A 16,838-nucleotide genomic window follows, 5' to 3' on the forward strand; every position below is an offset into this window, starting at 1 on the left:
TGATGAAGAATAACAGAGACAAACAGACTGTAGGGGAGAAAACATAAGTTATTTTCTTCCCCTTTTTAGGATCTTAGTTGAGACACTCTCCTAAAAAAAAAAAAAAGTTAAATTAACAAAAGAAAAACAAGCAGAAGTTTATGAACATAAGCTGTACCCATCATGCAGGAGAGGTCTCAGTTCAAAAGTATTTCTCTCTCAAGGCAGTGGTTTGGGGGCTTTGCTTAAATAGAATTTTAACAAAGAGCCATACATGCTATACAGTGACCAGAGAAAGGAGAAAGCAGCTGTGGTCTTTTTAAAGTCAGGAAAATGTGGGAAGATAGTAAAATCTGTTCCCAGATTTCTCTGTTGCCTGCTAGTGCCTTCTCTGGTAAGGAAAGGTTGATGTACCCCCGCCAGGCAAATGGAGCCTGAGGCAGAGTGTTCCTCTGCGTTTTCACTGTCTTTTACTTAACATTCATCAGTATTTTGGTTTCCTTCAAGACCTAACTCCCAAATGCAATGTGAGGCTCTTGTTTAAGTCCTAATTTGAACAAATCAACTGTAAAAATACGTTTTTGAGACAATTAGGGAAACATGTATTTAGTGGGCATTAAAGAATAATTGTGGCAGGGCATGATGGCTCATGCCTGTAATCCTAGCACTTTGGGAGGCTGAGGTGGGAGGATCGTTTGAGATCAGGAGTTCAAGACCAGCCTGGGCAACCTAGGAAGACTCCATCTCTGTAGAAAAAAGAAAGAATAATTGTAAATTTTGTTTGGTGTAATTATGACATGATAATTATGTGGCTTTTTAAAAATCCTTAGCAATTAGAGATGCATACTGAGGTATTTATGGGTAAAATGACATGGTATTTGGCAGTTTCTTTAAAACAAATTTGTCCTATGGGATGCCCAAAAATTAGGGTTGGGGGGTGCCTAGATGAAACAAGATTCAAAAACAGTGTTAATTATTGAAACTACATAATGGGTACATAGAGGTTTATTATAACATTCTCTATTTTGTGTATGTTAAGAAATTTCCATAATAAAAAAAATCTTTTACGTTTTCTATCTCAAATAACTTAGAAATAAAAATAATGTGCCCTTAAAAAGTGTGTTAAATTACTCAAAAAATGACTCTAGTGATGTCAAATATGCAAGTGAAAAAATTAATAAAACTTTTCCATGAAATATGATATTAGGAATAAATATTTCTAAATTGTACCATTTATTTTAATATGTTACTTTTATTTTTTAATTTAAATTTTTGTAATACAACTATAAACATTTGTCTATTTTAGCTCTATTTTTTAAAGTTTATATATTCAAATTGACAAAAACATTTAAATGTCGTTATATTCAAGAATATACAGTAATTGCACTTTGGCAATATCTTGTTGTATCAAATTAAGCAGTTGTATTAAAATATAGACTCTCAACATTTGTTCATAGTGATTGGCCAGTCTATCCACTTCATTTCACTAGAAGGGAAACAGACACACAGCTATGACGTAACCGAAAGTAAATCCCAAGTTTCCTAACTCCTAGTCCAGTGCTCTTCGCAACAGAACAAAGTTTCCTCTTCTACTAAATGTATGCTCCAATTGAAATCCCCAGGATGCAACTGGAGCCATGACTCCTGGGCACAGCAGTGTTCAAACATTGAAATTTCTCTGGGGACAGTAGGGAGGAGTTGACACATACAATCCACCTCATTGGCTGATTTTCCTGTAGTACAATTCCAGTATTACTTTCTGTCCACAAAATGTTTCCCAGCCCACTCTCCCAGAGAAAATAGCAGTGGGGCTTCTTTTCTCCGATTTAAGGGGCCTGACCTATCTCGTCACTAGTTCACAGGCTTTGGATAAACTGATGGACTTTTGTCTGTCTTTCTTTCTTTTCTTTCTTTCTCTTTCTTTTCTTTCTTTCTCTCTCTCTTTCTTGCTCTCTCTCTCTTTCTTTTTCATTCACCACTGATCAGAAGGTATTATATGGCTTTTGTTTTGTTTTGAGACAGAGTCTCACTCTGTTGCCCAGGCTGCAGTGCAGTGGTACGATCTCGGCTCACTGCAACCTCTGCCTACTTGGTTCAAGCGATTCTCCTGCCTCAGCCTCCTGAGTAGCTGGGATTACAGGCGTGCACCACCACGCCCAGCTAATTTTTGTATTTTTAGCAGAGGCGGGGTTTTGGCATGTTGCCCAGGCTGGTCTTGAACTCCTGACCTCAGGTGACCCACCTGCCTCAGCCTCCCAAAGTGCTGGGATTACAGGCGTGAGCCACCATGCCTGGCCCATGATATGGCTTTGAATGCCGGTCCTCCACTATATGCATGGAGACAACATACCAAGTCTCACATTCTTCATCTGTAAAATGGGGACACAAACAGTACTTACTTCAAAGGGTTGTCTTAAGGATAAAATGAGATTACATTAAATATTTAAAACACTCAATGAACATAAGCTACTATTAATATGAGCTCAGTAACTCTTGAGTGAATCTAGAAAGTGTTCAGGAATGGCCATATGAATGACTTTTATGCTGACTTTACCCATTCATTTTAAGCTTTGGAATAGAGAAGGATAAAGAAACTTAAATCCCTGTCCAAGAGTCATGCAGCTTACCTTTCAGGTAGAAAGACAGACAACAAGCAAGTAAATAACTTCAGATAGTGGTAAGCGCTGGGAAGGAAATAAATCAGTGTGATGTGGCTGGTAAGGCAGAAGGAGGGGGTGCCTACTTTAGGGAGAGAAGTCAGGGCCTTCATGAAGTAGCATGGTCATGAGACTCTCTCTAAAAAGTTTTCAGACTCTGCTTTAGAAAACACTACATTAAGGCAGGCACAGTGGCTCACACCTGTAACGTCAGCACTTTGGGAGGCTGAGGCAGGCAGATCACTTGAGGTCAGGAGTTTCAGACCAGCCTGGCCAACATGGTGAAACCCTGTCTCTACTAAAAATACAAAAATTAGCCGGGTGTGGTGGTGCAAGCCTGTAATCCCAGCTACTGGGGAGGCTGAGGCAGGAGAATCACTTGAACCTGGGTGGCAGAGGTTGCAGTGAGCTGAGAGATTGCACCATTGCACTCCAGCCTCGGCGACAAGAGCAAAACTCCATCTCAAAAAAATAAATAAGTAAAAAATAAACAGAGGTTATTGTTGCCACTTAGAAAAATGAAGTGCTTGTCCTGTAGGATACTCCAGTACATTTTACTTTGTATGCTATGGATGTCTTATTGTTGTGGATATATTCAGCCTCCCCAACCACATAAATAGTTCTTCAAGGAAGGAATCCATGTCTTATTCATCTACAGCTCATACCTACACCATGAACATAGTATGTGCTCAATAAAGTTCAGCAATAACAGTGATGATTAGGTGATGATACTATTGTTAGGTGATAGAATAATAGAACCGATTCTATAAATTTTTAAAATTTGGCACACAACCAAAATGCCATGTCTTAGTCATCTTTGCACTCCATAGGACACAGAAGAGTGACTTAGTAGTCACTCAATAAATGTTGGATGAAAAAAATCTTATTGAGTGAGTAGAGGCACGGGGATGTGCTAATTATTGCCCAATGTTTACACCACTTTTTGTAAATGTTATATAAATATACTTAGTGTTTGTTGAACTTTACTAAAGGAATTAACGTAAAGACTTACTGGAACTGACAAGGAAAATCTAGAAGACAAATTGAGAAGGTAGAAGGCTTTAAAATAGTCTTTTCTTTTCTTTTGCTTTTTTGAGTCTCACTCTGTTGCCCAGGCTAGAGTGCAGTGGCATGATCTTGGCTTACTGCAACCTCCACCTCCCGGATTCAAGTGATTCTCCTACCTCAGCCTCCAGAGTAGCTGGGATTACAGGCATGAGCCACCATGCCTAGCTAATTTTTGTATTTTTAGTAGAGCTGGGGTTTCACCATGTTGGCCAGGCTGGTCTCGAACTCCTGACCTCAGGCGATCTGCCTGCCTAGGCCTCCCAAACCATTACAGGCGTGAGCCACCATGCCCGGCCTAAAATAACGTTTTCTAAAGCAAAGTCTGAAAACTTTTTAGAGAAAGTCTCATGACCACATGGTCTAGACTTCAGGAAGGCTGCTTTAGGTAGCATGGACAGGAAAAGCCCTACAAAAGATTAGCTTTCCCACCTCTTAAAAACGGGCTGAGAACCAGTAATAGCAATTAGCCATGAGAGAATCCTGGGAAAACAATAGGCACGCCAGGTAGAGAGAACCACAGATGCAGACTCTGAAGCAGGGCAAGTATAGGGGTTCACCTTTTGGAGGAACAGAAAGGAAGCCAGTATGACTGAGACCAAGTGAGCAGGAGGGCGAGTGGTAGGGGATGTCAGAGAGCCCGTGGAGATCTACACACTGCTCAGGAAGCTTGGATTTATTGTGAGAGCAATGAGAAGCCACAGGAAGGACTATAAGGGAAAGACATGATCTGATTCATTTTTAAAATACCCACTCTGGCTGCGGTAGCCATGGGGCTGCAGGGGACAAGAGTAGACACAGGCAGACTTGTCAGGAAACTCATGTAGAAATCCACGTGAAGCAGGGCGCGCGCGGTGCACTTTGGGAGGCCGAGGCGGGCAGATCACAAGGTCAGGAGATCAAGACCATCCTGGCTAACACAGTGAAACCCCGTCTCTACTAAAAATACAAAAAAATTAACCGGGCGTGGTGGCGGGTGCCGGTAGTCCCAGCTACTCGGGAGGCTGAGGCAGGAGAATGGCGTGAACCTGGGAGGCGGGGCTTGTAGTGAGCTGAGATCGCACCACTGAACTCCAGCCTGGGCGACAGAGCGAGACTCCGTCTCAAAAAAAAAAAGAAAAGAAAAGAAAAGAAAAGAAAAGAAATCCAGGTGAGAAGTGACCACAACTGGACAACTGGAGTGAGTGTGTTAGCAGCAGAAATGAATAAATTCAGGAAATATTCTTGAGGTAAAACTGATAGAACTTTCATTGAGTTCATTGTACTTGAAGGTGAGGCAAGAAGAATCGAAGAATAGATTTTCTTTAGCTTGAGCAACTTCAAGGTATTTTCTCAGGTGGGGGAGACTGAAGGAAGAACAAGGCTGGAAAGGAAATCAAGACTTCTGTTTGAAAGTATAGTCAATTTGAGAAGCATATGATATATGCAAATGGAGATGTCCAGGAGGCAGTTGAATATGTAAGTGTCAGACTCAAGAGAAGAGAGAGAATCTAAAAATTTAGAAGGCAGCAGCATAGAAATGCTAAACTCTGGAGTGAGTGTGGTTATGACCACCTAGGGGTAAAAGTGTGAGTATTTTTTAAAGGGGTCAGGACAGAGCCTGTTAGAAGTTAAGAATTCAGAGAGGGTTCAGCAAAGGAGCCTGAGAAGGAGCAACCAGTCAGGTGGATGCTAAACTAGGGGACTATGGTGTCACAGAGGCCACGAGAAGGGAGTAGCCAGTTGTGTTAGATGCTGCCAAGAGGTTTAATGAGATAATAATACTAACACATTGGCCGGGCGTGGTGGCTCATGCCTGTAATCCCAGCACTTTGTGAGGCTGAAGTGAGTGGATCACCTAAGGTCAGGAGTTCAAGACCAGCCTGGCCAACATGGTGAAACCCTGTCTCTACTAAAAATACAAAAATTAGCCAGGCATGGTGGCACACACCTGTAATCCCAGCTACTCTGGAAGCTGAGACAGGAGAATCGCTTGAACCCAGGAGGCAGACGTTGCAGTGAGCCAAGATCATGCCACTGCACTCCAGCCTGGGCAACACAGCAAGCCTCCATCTCAAAATAGTAATGTAATAATAATAATAACACTACAACACCACCACTACTACTAGCTAACATCTACTGAGCACTTACAATGTACCACATCTGTTCTAAGACCTTTATGGGCATTAACTCTTTGAATCTTTTTGACAATGCTAACGATAGAGAAGAAACCATTGGATTTGGTAACACAGAGGTCAAATGAAGAGATCTTTCATTCAACAACAGTTAATTCCTGACTTGTTCCAGGCAAGCTTGAGGCGCTGAGGATGAAAGACAAAGGCCCTGCCTCCATAAGAGCTTAATGTAAACAAGTAAACAAATAGATATATCATACAGTCCGATAAGTGTCTCAAAGAAAACGAGCAGGCCAAATAATGCTCTTTTTGGTACCCCATGAAAAGGAGATGACAAGTTATTTGGAAGAAGAGTGCCCTGGCAGAGGAGAAAGCAAGTGAACTGATCCTGAGCTCAGAGCAAGGATGCCCATGTGCCTGCAGAGCAAAAACCGACCGGGGAGTCGTAGGACATGATGTCATGGACATATCAGGTCAAGTTCAAGGTGAGGTTAGTGACAGGCTCAGATCAAGTGGGGCCTTGTAGGCCTGCTAAGGACTTTAAAGCAGGAGGGGTTCCCAACCCCCGGGCTGTGGACTGGTTCTGTCTGTGGCCTGTTAGGAGCCAGGCTGCACAGCAGGAGGTGAGTGGCAGGCGAGCAGGCATTACAGCCTGAACTCCGCCTCCTGTCACATCAGTGGTGGTATTACATTCTCATAGAAACACAAACCCTATTGTGAACTGCGCATGCGCATGTGAGGGATCTAGCTTGCGGGGTCCTTATGAGAATCTAACTAATGCTTGATAGATTGATCTGAAGTGGAACAGATCCCCCCACCCCTTGAAAAAAATTGTCTTCCACGAAACCCGTCCCTGGTGCCAAAAAGGTTGGGGATCCCTGCCTTAGAGGTGAGAACCCTACCTGAGGTGAGAACCCATTCTGGAGGGTTGAGAGCAAGAGAACTGCATATAATTTATGTTCTAAGGGACTTCTGTGACCAGTGTAGGTACAATGAACCGGGGATGGTGCAAGATAAGAACCCAGCTGGAGGCTACTGCAGTGGACCTGTAGCAGGATGAGCCACAGACAAAACCCCTCAGACACCGAGTTAAAGAAGGAAGGGCTTTATTCGGCCAGGAGCATCAGCAAAACTCATGTCTCAAAAACCGAGCTCCCTGAGTGAGCAATTCCTGTCCCTCTTAAGGTCTCACAACTCTAAGGGGGTCCGCATGAGAGGGTCATGATCGATTGAGCAAGAAGGGGTACGTCACTGGGGGCTGCATCCACCAGTAATTAGAACAGAACAGAACAGAACAGGACAGGGATTTTCACAGTGCTTTTCCATACAATGTATGTAATCTGTAGATAACATAACCAATTAGGTCAGGGGTCCATCTTTAACTACCAGGCCCAGGGTGTGGCACTGGGCTGTCTGCCTATGGATTTCATTTCTGCCTTTTAGTTTTTACTTCTTTCTTTGGGGGCAGAAATTGGGCATAAGACAATAAGTGGGGTGGTCTCCTCCCTTAGACCAGGCAAGAGATGATAGTGGCTTACAAAGATGATGACATTTTAAATGTTAAGAAATGGCCATAGTCAGGATATAGCTCAAAGTAACAATTTGCTAATGGTTTAAAGTCTGAGTATAAGAGAAAAACAGGTGTCAAGAATGATGCCAAGGTTTTTAGGCACCTGGATAAATAAATGGTGGTGCCATTTGCTGAAATGGGAAACAATGAGGGAAGAGCACATATGGGTGTTGCAGGAAGACTTCATTGGTGGGCACATTATGGTTTTGTTGTTGTTGTTGTTGTTTGTTGTTGTTGTTGTTGTTTTTGAGATGGAGTTTCACTCTTGTTGCCCAGGCTGGACTGCAATGGCACAAGCTCGGCTCACTACAACCTCCACCTCCCGGGTTCCAGCGATTCTCCTGCCTTAGCCTCCCGCCTGAGTAGCTGGGATTACAGGCATGCGCCACCATGCCTAGCTATTTTTTTTTTTTTTTTGTATTTTTAGGAGAGACGGGGTTTCACCATGTTGGCGAGGCTGGTCTCGAACCCCTGACCTCAGGTAATTCACCCACCTGAGCCTCCCAAAGTGCTGGGATTACAGGCATAAGCCACCACGCCCAGCCCACATTATGTTTTACATGTCAAATTGATATTCAAGCGGGGATGATAAATCAATGACTGGTTATAAAACTTGAATTTAGGGGAAAAATTGAGGCTAAGGATAATTTGGGAAGTTACCAGAATACAGTTAAGGCCATGGAATTGATGACCTCACCCAGGGAATAAGGAAAGTTCTAGAAGAATGAATCTGAGAGGACTAAGCCATTGGTCACTTCAACCTAAAGGCTGGGAAGAGGAGGATTCAGCAAAGGAAACTGACTAAAGAACAATCAGTAAGGTAGGACAACAGAGGTAGAGGCATCCCAGAAGTCAAGTAAAGAAGACTTCTAGGCCGGGCGCGGTGGCTCACGCTTGTAATCCCAGCACTTTGGGAGGCCGAGGCGGGCGGATCACGAGGTCAGGAGATCGAGACCACGGTGAAACCCCGTCTCTACTAAAAAAAAAATACAAAAAATTAGCCGGGCGTGGTGGCGGGCGCCTGTAGTCCCAGCTACTCGGAGAGGCTGAGGCAGGAGAATGGCGTGAACCCGGGAGGCAGCGCTTGCAGTGAGCCGAGATCGCGCCACTGCACTCCAGCCTGGGTGAAAAAGCGAGACTCCGTCTCAAAAAAAAAAAAAAAAAAAAAAGAAGACTTCTAAGAAAATAAGAGGTTAATGTGTCAGATGAGTAAGATGAAGATGAAGAATTAGCCATTGAATTTCACAAGGCAGAGATCATTGTGACCTCAACAAAAGCCACTGCAGCTAAGTGGAGGGGATGAAAATTTAAGTGGTTCTCTAGAGAAGGGGGAAAAAGGGGGAAAGAGGACATGGAGATAATGACTTGCAGGCAATTCAATTGAGAAATTTTTCCTCTAAAGCAGAGCAAAGAAATCATGGTACCTGGATGGGCACATGGGGTTCAGGGAAGGTTTGGGGTTTTTTTAAAGATAAGAGTTATTGTGCATTTTGCTGTTGTCGTTGTTGTTGTTTGGTTAGTTGGTTTTAGTTTTAGTTCTTGTTCTTGAGACAGAGTCTTGTTCTGTTGCCCAGGCTGGAGTACAGTGGCATGATCATATCTCACTGTAGCCTCAAACTGCTGAGCCTGAGGTGATGCTCCTGCCTCAGTCTACCAGTAACTGGGACTACAGGTACGTGCCACGATGCATGGTTAATAATTTTTTTTTTTTTCTTGTAGAAACGAGGTCTCACTATGTTGCTCAGGCTGATTTTGAATTCCAGCTTCAAGTGATCCTTCCACCTCAGCCTCTCAAAGTGCTGGGATTACAGGTGTGAGCCACCACACCCAGTCCATTGCACATGTTTGTATGCTGATGGGAATGATCCAGTAGAGGAGGAATACAATGATGCAGGAGAGAGAGGCTAACTTTAGGAGCAAAGAGCTTAAAGAAGTTAGATGGGATTGAAATCCAACATATAGATTGAGGGAATGGCCTTTAATAGGAGCAAGGACAGTTCATCCATTATTAACAGGAAAAACAGTAGAGTACATACGTATAGATGCTGGTATTTTGGTAGATTTCATGGTGGAAAGATATGAAGATCTTTCAGAATTTCTTCTCAGTGAAGAAAAAAGCAAAATCTTAAGCTAACAGCGAGGAGGAAAGGATGCATAAGGTTGAGGAATGAGAGCACTCACCGTAATTTCTGGGACAGTTGGAAAATAAATTGACTGGGGAAATACAGTATGACTGGCAAGCAGCACTGAGAGCCCACTTGAAGTTCAGGGGCATGGATTTAAAGGTCAGTTAGCATAGTTGGCATAGTTGTTTACCTTTCTCTTGCCGTTATCTGTTATTCCAAGTGCAGGCAAGAGTTGGATTTAGCAAGGCAAGAATGACAGAGGAAGAGAGAATCAAGGGAGTGATTCCATTGTTGGTCCATGGAATATAAGGTGAGGAGAGACAGCAGGACATAACATAGTGATATATAATGAAAAGTTAGTAGGATCAATGGATTCGAAGTCCCTTAAGCTGAAAATTTGATAGGGGGTTCACGGAGGAGTGAGCTGGAAAGCTAAGACATAGTTAGAGATTATAGTGCTTGAAATAGTCTGGAAATGGTACAGCAGTTAACAATGGCTTTGATTGTGGGTGCCTACGATGGGGTGAAGGACAAGATCTTTCCAAGTGAGGAGGTCAGAGAATTGAGAAGCCAAATGGATCATCCAAGTGGATATGAAATCTCCATGCATGATGATAGGAGTGGCGGCAGAGAGAAAAGCAGTAAACTAGAGCAGTTTTGGGAGAGTAGAGTAAAGAAGCCTAACCAAATGTGTTGAGAATGAGAGGTGAAGAAATTGAGTCAGCGAGTATAGACAACTCTTTTGACAACTTCTGCAATGAAGAACAACAGAGAAATGGGGGTGATGCTGGTGGAAGGAGAGAGTCTGAAAATGACATTGGGTCAAGAGTTATTTCAAGATGGAAGATTCTAGAATATGTGTATGCTCATGGAACTGATTAATTAGGGAAAAACTGATGCTGTAGAAGAGAGAGGATAACTGCAGGAAGAAAGTTCTTCAGGAAATGAGAGTGGTATCTAAAGCATAAGTGAAGGATTTTGCTTCTCATTTTAAAAAAAGGCACATTTCTTCCCTGAAATATGAGAAAAGGCAGAATTCATGGGTACAGATGCGGGTAAAGCAATAGATCCATTGTAAGAAAATAAGGAATTTCGTGATTGATCACTTCTATTTTCTCAATAAAGAATGAGGCAAAGTCTTCAGCTGGGTGTGGGGGGGTCAAAGGTGTGAAGTTTAGAGGAGAGTAAGGCAGTTAGTCATCTTCAGAGACTGGGAAAACTAACGTACTAAGGGAATAAAGTGAGCTTGCCAGGCAGTGCCAAGTGACCAATTGAGATGAAATTGAAATAAACCAGACAGTATGACTGTGCAGTTTTGCACAGCAAGAGTCAACTGCTGAGGTGTAGGAAGCGAGTAGATGGATGGCTGGGTTTAATCAGGGTTGAGGTTTTGTCAGAAGTATGATGGATAACCAGAGAGCCAATGGAATGGCGGAAGATGTAAGGGAGCAACTGCAATGGCAGACCATGGAATCGAGGCTGGGTAAGGAGCAGTCAGTGAGAACGTGAGATAAAAATTGGTTTCCCAAAAGATTGGCGGTCCAACGAGGACAAATAATTGCCTTGGGTTGGGTCATTAGTGAGGGGTCACACATGAGCGAGTGGGGTCAGAGCAAGGGTGTTTATACCCAAGTCCCATCTGCTCTGTTACCTGTGAAGGTGGTGAGGACTGAGCATACCGTGAGCACTTTGTAGATGCATACTCTTTGAATACTTGCTCAATGAATGCTTTGTTTCCACATGTGACCATACGCCAAACACTGACAAAAATATCCTCCCTTCAAGGATCACTCTCTTTAGTTAAAGAGAAAGATGAATGGTGAAATACAAGATCTTAAGTGCTCTAATAAGGGTAATATTCAAAGTGCAACCCAGAGGGATGCAATGACTAACTGTAGAGGCGAATGAAGAAGGGCTTCAAAAGGAGGTAACAATAGCTCATTAGGTGGCAGTGGAAGAGAAGAGATTCAGTTTCTCTCATTATCAGGGTGTCAATTTCCCATCTGAGTCCCTTGAAACGCAAGGGCTGATGACTGCGAAGCAACAGGTAAATGACACGAGTTCTTTTCAATATGGCAAGCTCTTGCATGCAAACCTCCACCTTAGGACCCCCGGTTCTAGATGGGGCGTGGGGTGTTCAGCGCGTGGGGAACGAGAGGAAGGGAGAAGCAGGAGAGGGGACGAGGGAAGGGGAACACCTACCACCCAGGAAAGACAGCTGAGGCAGTGGCGGGGCTCTGGTGATCAGAGATGGGGAGATCATTACTGCGGCGCTGGGAAGCAACTCGGTTTCCTTGGCCTCGCGGGACTTGCGGGGCTCACGGGTGTGGCGGAGCTGGCGGGGTTCACGGGCCTTGAGGAGTTTGGGGGCTGCATGGGGCCCATGAAGTTGGTAAGGTGCATAGGCGTCCCGGGGCTTGTGGGGCGCATAGGGAGCATGGGGCTCACAGGACTCGTGAGGCTCATCACATTCCTCGGACTCGTCTCGCTGGTCTTGCTCCCTGACCTCCTCGGGATTCTCGTGTTTCTCGGGATCCTCGGACTCCCCAAGCTCTCTGTGAGTGTCGAGAATCCTGAGCACAATGGGCTTCTGGAAGACTTCGGAGCAAGTGGATATTTCTGTTGAGACCTGCCCATCCGTCACCTCGGACGGCGCAGATGAACCTAGAAACTCCTGGTTCTCCATTCGCGCCAGAAACTTCTGTCGCGCGCGGCGCTCACCCTCCCGACCGGTTGCCCAGGCGCGGTTTGCTCTCTGCGCGATACGACAAGGGCTGCCGGGGCCACCCGCGCCCAGCCCCGCCCCGAGCCCCGCCCCAACCCTACACAGCCCCGCCCTGATCCCCGCCCTAACCCTACACAGCCCCGCCCCGAGCCCCGCCCCAACCCTACACAGCCCCGCCCTGAGCCCCGCCCTAGCCCTACACAGCCCCGCCCCGAGCCCCGCCCCAACCCTACACAGCCCCGCCCCGGTCTAGCCCCCGAGCCCCGCCCTAGTCCCACACAGCCCCGCCCCGGCTGGACTCAGCTTCATCTCACTCCGCCTTCCTGCGCGTTGTACGGTTGCCAAGGGGACGCACCGCTCTCCAGGACCTTCTGGGCGCATCCGGGAGCGGAGAAAAGCCAGAGACACGTCGGTGGAGATAGGAGACAAGATGCTGACCCTGTTCCCCGTGTCCAGAGCAAGGATTCTCGCCTGCTGTCGTTCGCGGAGACCCTGGGGTAGAACATGTCAGTTTCTAATCCAGTTAGGGCGGCCCTGAGACCCCAGAGGCCATCTGTATAGAGCTTGTGCCCAGAGGTTCCTAGACACAATCTCCATACAGGCTTTTGTCCTCTCATCATGCTGGGAGAGGATGCCGAGACTGACAACATTCTAAGGCCCTCAGTTACTAACACTGATTTCCATCAATTTCTAGTTAAATGCAGGACCATGAGAATGGAGCGGGGGCGGGGTGCGGGGGGGTGCCGGGGAGGTGGATCCACCAGTGCGACATTTGACATAAGCTTACATTCAAGAAGAGTCTCAAACTTGAATGTTTTACTTTATCTTCACATGAAGTTCTATACACAGTCACAAAGAAACACTGACTGGATTAAAAGAAAAATACATTCATCTACAACTTGTGTCTCATTACAGGGCTCACTATCTACTGAAGTATGCTATAAGCTACTTTTTATAAAGGGCTGTAATTATCTTGTGAACAGTACAACTGTGTGCTGTGTTCTGTGGGTGCGTCCATTAATTTGTTAACTGTGATATCTTTTAAATATACCACAATTCTTGTAACCCTGTTTTTGGAATCCTCTCTTTTTTATTACTTATTATACCAAGAGACTTTAAAAACGTAGGTGGCCTCGCCGTCTCTCAATCCTTGAGGAGTGCTTTCAGCTAATTTTCATGGTGATGACAGTGTGATAGAGGGGAACAGAAGTGGTGGAGTTTTACTGATGTGTTTATTTTCAAGGGAAGGGACTAGAGGTGTTAAGGAATAAGTTGTCTGTTAAAATATATAGTAAACCCAAGTACCCCTTTTGCTCGTTACTGGGTATTCCTTGTATGTACTTAATCTCATAGATGCTAAGAAAAGTTAGAAGAGAAATATTGTGGATTGTGAATGTTATCTGGAATGGAACTAGGAGATTCATTCTAGCATATGCGTATATGAATCAGGGAATCTCCTTCAACCTTACTTTGATATAGATGTGTGTTATATTGTATGGAAGTTCAGGAAATATCCCCCAAAACTTGGAAGGAGAAATAAAGCTACTCTCAGAGAGTTTTAACTCAACTTTTAAACCCATCAGGGAGGAGTTATGTAAATCCACCTTAAAGAGGCAGGATGGCCCTTACATCAGTAAAAGTAGTCCCCAGCTACATGAAATGTCTTCGAAAGTCCAAAGAACATGTCAATTGAAAGAGGGGGATTCAGGCCACTGTGAATGTACAGAAGGAGCATCATAGAAGCTGTGCCTTCTCAAAAACTGCAGAAAGGAGGGGATCTAAGCCAATAGACTGCAATTGTTCCAGCCTTTTAGGCCCACTTGCTATGAATGTGGTGCCACTATATATCAAAATATTCATGTTCAGCTTTCTTTCTTTTTTATTTGGGACAGGGTCTGGCTCTGTTGTCCAGGCTGGAGTACAGTGGAGCGATCTTGACTCACTGCAACTTCTGCCTCTTGAGCTCACACCATTCTCCCACCTCAGCCTCTTGAGTAGCTGGGACTACAGGCGCATGCCACCAGGCCTGGCTAATTTTTTGTATTTTTTGTAGAGACAGGGTTTTGCCATGTTGCCCAGGATGGTCTCAAACTCCTGAGCTCAAGCAATCCACCCACCTTGGCCTCCCAAAGTGCTGGGATTACAGGCATGAGCCACTGCACCCGGCACAGGCAGCTTTCTGACATGACTTGCTTCTCAAGGAATCTGCTTATTGGGAAAGATTAGTAATGGTCATACAGAATGAATTCTTTTCCAAGTCTGTCTTAGTTCATTTTATGTTGCTATAATAGAATACCTGAGACTGGGTAATTTATAAAGAACTTATTTCTCATAGCTCTGGAGGCTGGGGCTTCCAAGTGCATGGCTGTGGCATCTGGTGAGTCTTTCTTGATGCAGCATAACATGGTGGGAGGGCAAATGAACATGAAAGACAGAGAGGCACCAGGGGCTGAACTCATTTTATAACAACCCACTCCCACCATAATGACGTCATGATAAGGTCATGGCAGGCCACCCACGCCCGTCATCATCTCTCTGGACTCTACAATGGCCTCCGAACTGGTGGAACTTCTGACTTTTACCTTTGATCACCTCCAGTCATAACACTCCAAACCATTTTTTTAAATCCTCAAGCTTTGCATTATAAGGTGTTCCATACTCTGGTCCTTTTCTCTCTCTCTAGTCTACTTTGAGCCACTCCACCCTTGCTGTCTACATTCTGGCCTCCCTGCTCTTCTCTAAAGTGTCAAGCTCTTTCCCATTTCAGTCTCTTCTCACACCTGTTCCCATTGCCTGGGGCCCATTTCTTCCCACTCTTTACATACTGGCTCTTTTCTAGCTTCTGGGGCTCAGCTTAAATATTATTCACTCAAAGAGGTCTTTCCAGCCCATATTAATTTAAAAAATGTTCCCACCATTATTTTCTATTTCAGTTCCTTGCTTCAACATAATTTGTAATTATTTCATCTGCTTGTTTATTTTTGTGTATTTCCCCAGCTAGAATGTAAGCTCCTTAAAGACAGTGACATTCTCTGTCCTGGTCACTGGTATATTCCCTGTGCCAAGCACAGTGAACGACTGTGAATAGCTGTCATTATTTCGTTTTCCTGCCTAGAATCCCTTCCCTCTTCTTCTGAAGGCAGAACCCTTCCTTTCTGCAGGGAACTCATTCAATATAGTTTAAGGGGCTGATCCTTCCTTCTAACCCAGGTCTGACCAATCCAGCCACAGTAATTGTTTCAGGGATGAATATGCAACCCCAGAAGAGCCAACTGGTATCTCTCCCTGAGATTTAATGGATGTCTGCTCAGAAAGGGAGGGTCCATCTTACTCTGAGATCATGAGCTGTAAGAATGGCTTGTGTTGACAGCAGTCATCTTGCTCTTCTGAGGAGGGAATCTGAGAATCAAACCAAGCAGAGGTTGGCAGGGCCAGGACATGGAGAGACAGTCTTATCTTTGAACTTCTGAACTCCTGAATCCACCCATGCCCAGATTTTCCAGGATGATGAGGGAAAAAAAAATTCTCTTTTTGTGGGGGCACACACAAATTTGAGTTGAATTCCCATTAAAAAAATTTTTGTAGAGACAGCGTCTTTCTATGTTGCCCGGGTTGCTCTCTAACTCCTGGCCTCCAGCAGTCCTCCTGCTTCTGCCTCCCAAAGTGCTGGGATTACAGGCCTGAGCCACTGTGCCCAGCCTTTTTTAACAAGGTCTCATTCCATTGCCCAAGCTGAAGTGCAGTGGTGCAATCACTGCTCACTGCAGCCTTGACTTCCCCAGGCACAAGTGATCCTCCCATCTTAGCCTCCCAAGTAGCTGGGACTACAGATATGCACCATCACATCTGGCTAGTTTTTTGTTTGTTTGTTTCTGGTGTGTATTTTTTGAAGAGATGGGGTATCACCAAGTTGCCCAGGCTGGTCTCAAACTCCTTGGCTCAAGTGATCCACCTACCTTGGTCTCCCAAAGTGCTGAGATTACAGGCATGATCCACTGCACCCAGCCTGAATTTCCTTTTAACTGAATTTATTTTTAGCTGAAAGAGTTCTGGCACATTTTCTGGCACATGGTGCTCCCAAAATGTTTACTGAATGAAAAGGCAGATCTGCTCTTGGTGTGCTAACTAAACCTACTTTCTAACATGACTCAGCTTCTCAAACCTGGAAGGCCTGTAAGCCCGGAAGGCTGGCAACAGATACAAGATTGTGGTAAAGTCTCCAAGGTCGTAGGCCACCCCATTAGGCCCATTGGGCAGGCTACCAGCCAGGCAGCCTCTCTGACAATATGCCAATCTGTCTTGTTGTCTAGTGCCATTTCTGTTAGAAACCCCCATGACACAAACCCTCATCATTAGCCTGAGAGCATCTCAAGTACAGAATCCCTGCTTTGTTCACCCTGATGTCAAGCAATGACTGCCATGTTGGCACTCCATAACTGTCCACTGAAGGAAAAACTCCAGCCACAACACTTGTTGCCAAAATGTAGAATCTAAAATCAGAATCTGAGATTAAAAAGACCAAACAGGGAAGAAGGGAGATATTGTTCCCCATCCTGAAGGCTTTTGGCCTTATCTTTGAAATAAGCACCCAGAAACTTCTCT

General features: G+C 44.8%; 1 protein-coding gene across 5 annotated transcripts in view; it reads right to left on the reverse strand.

Annotated features, from left to right (window-relative positions):
* Positions 1-14,651, reverse strand: part of SPMAP2L (sperm microtubule associated protein 2 like) — a 75,796-nt gene extending 61,145 nt beyond the window's left edge. For 2 of the 5 annotated variants that reach the window (XM_063610448.1, XM_063610449.1), the window contains exons 1-4: positions 14,533-14,651; positions 14,354-14,441; positions 12,551-12,728; positions 11,714-12,109 (exon numbers count right to left, since the gene is read on the reverse strand). In XM_063610448.1, the coding sequence (XP_063466518.1) occupies positions 11,714-12,109; positions 12,551-12,728; positions 14,354-14,422 (643 nt within the window). In that variant the 5' untranslated portion in view covers positions 14,423-14,441; positions 14,533-14,651. Of the gene's footprint in view, positions 1-11,713; positions 12,260-12,550; positions 12,729-14,353; positions 14,442-14,532 lie in introns of those variants that run through there. The other 3 variants (XM_063610451.1, XM_063610450.1, XM_055294633.2) reach the window with 3 other exon arrangements.
* Positions 14,652-16,838: the final 2,187 nt, after the last annotated feature.

The sequence above is a fragment of the Symphalangus syndactylus genome, chromosome 10 (genome assembly GCF_028878055.3).
Source record: "Symphalangus syndactylus isolate Jambi chromosome 10, NHGRI_mSymSyn1-v2.1_pri, whole genome shotgun sequence".
Lineage (NCBI taxonomy): Eukaryota > Metazoa > Chordata > Mammalia > Primates > Hylobatidae > Symphalangus > Symphalangus syndactylus.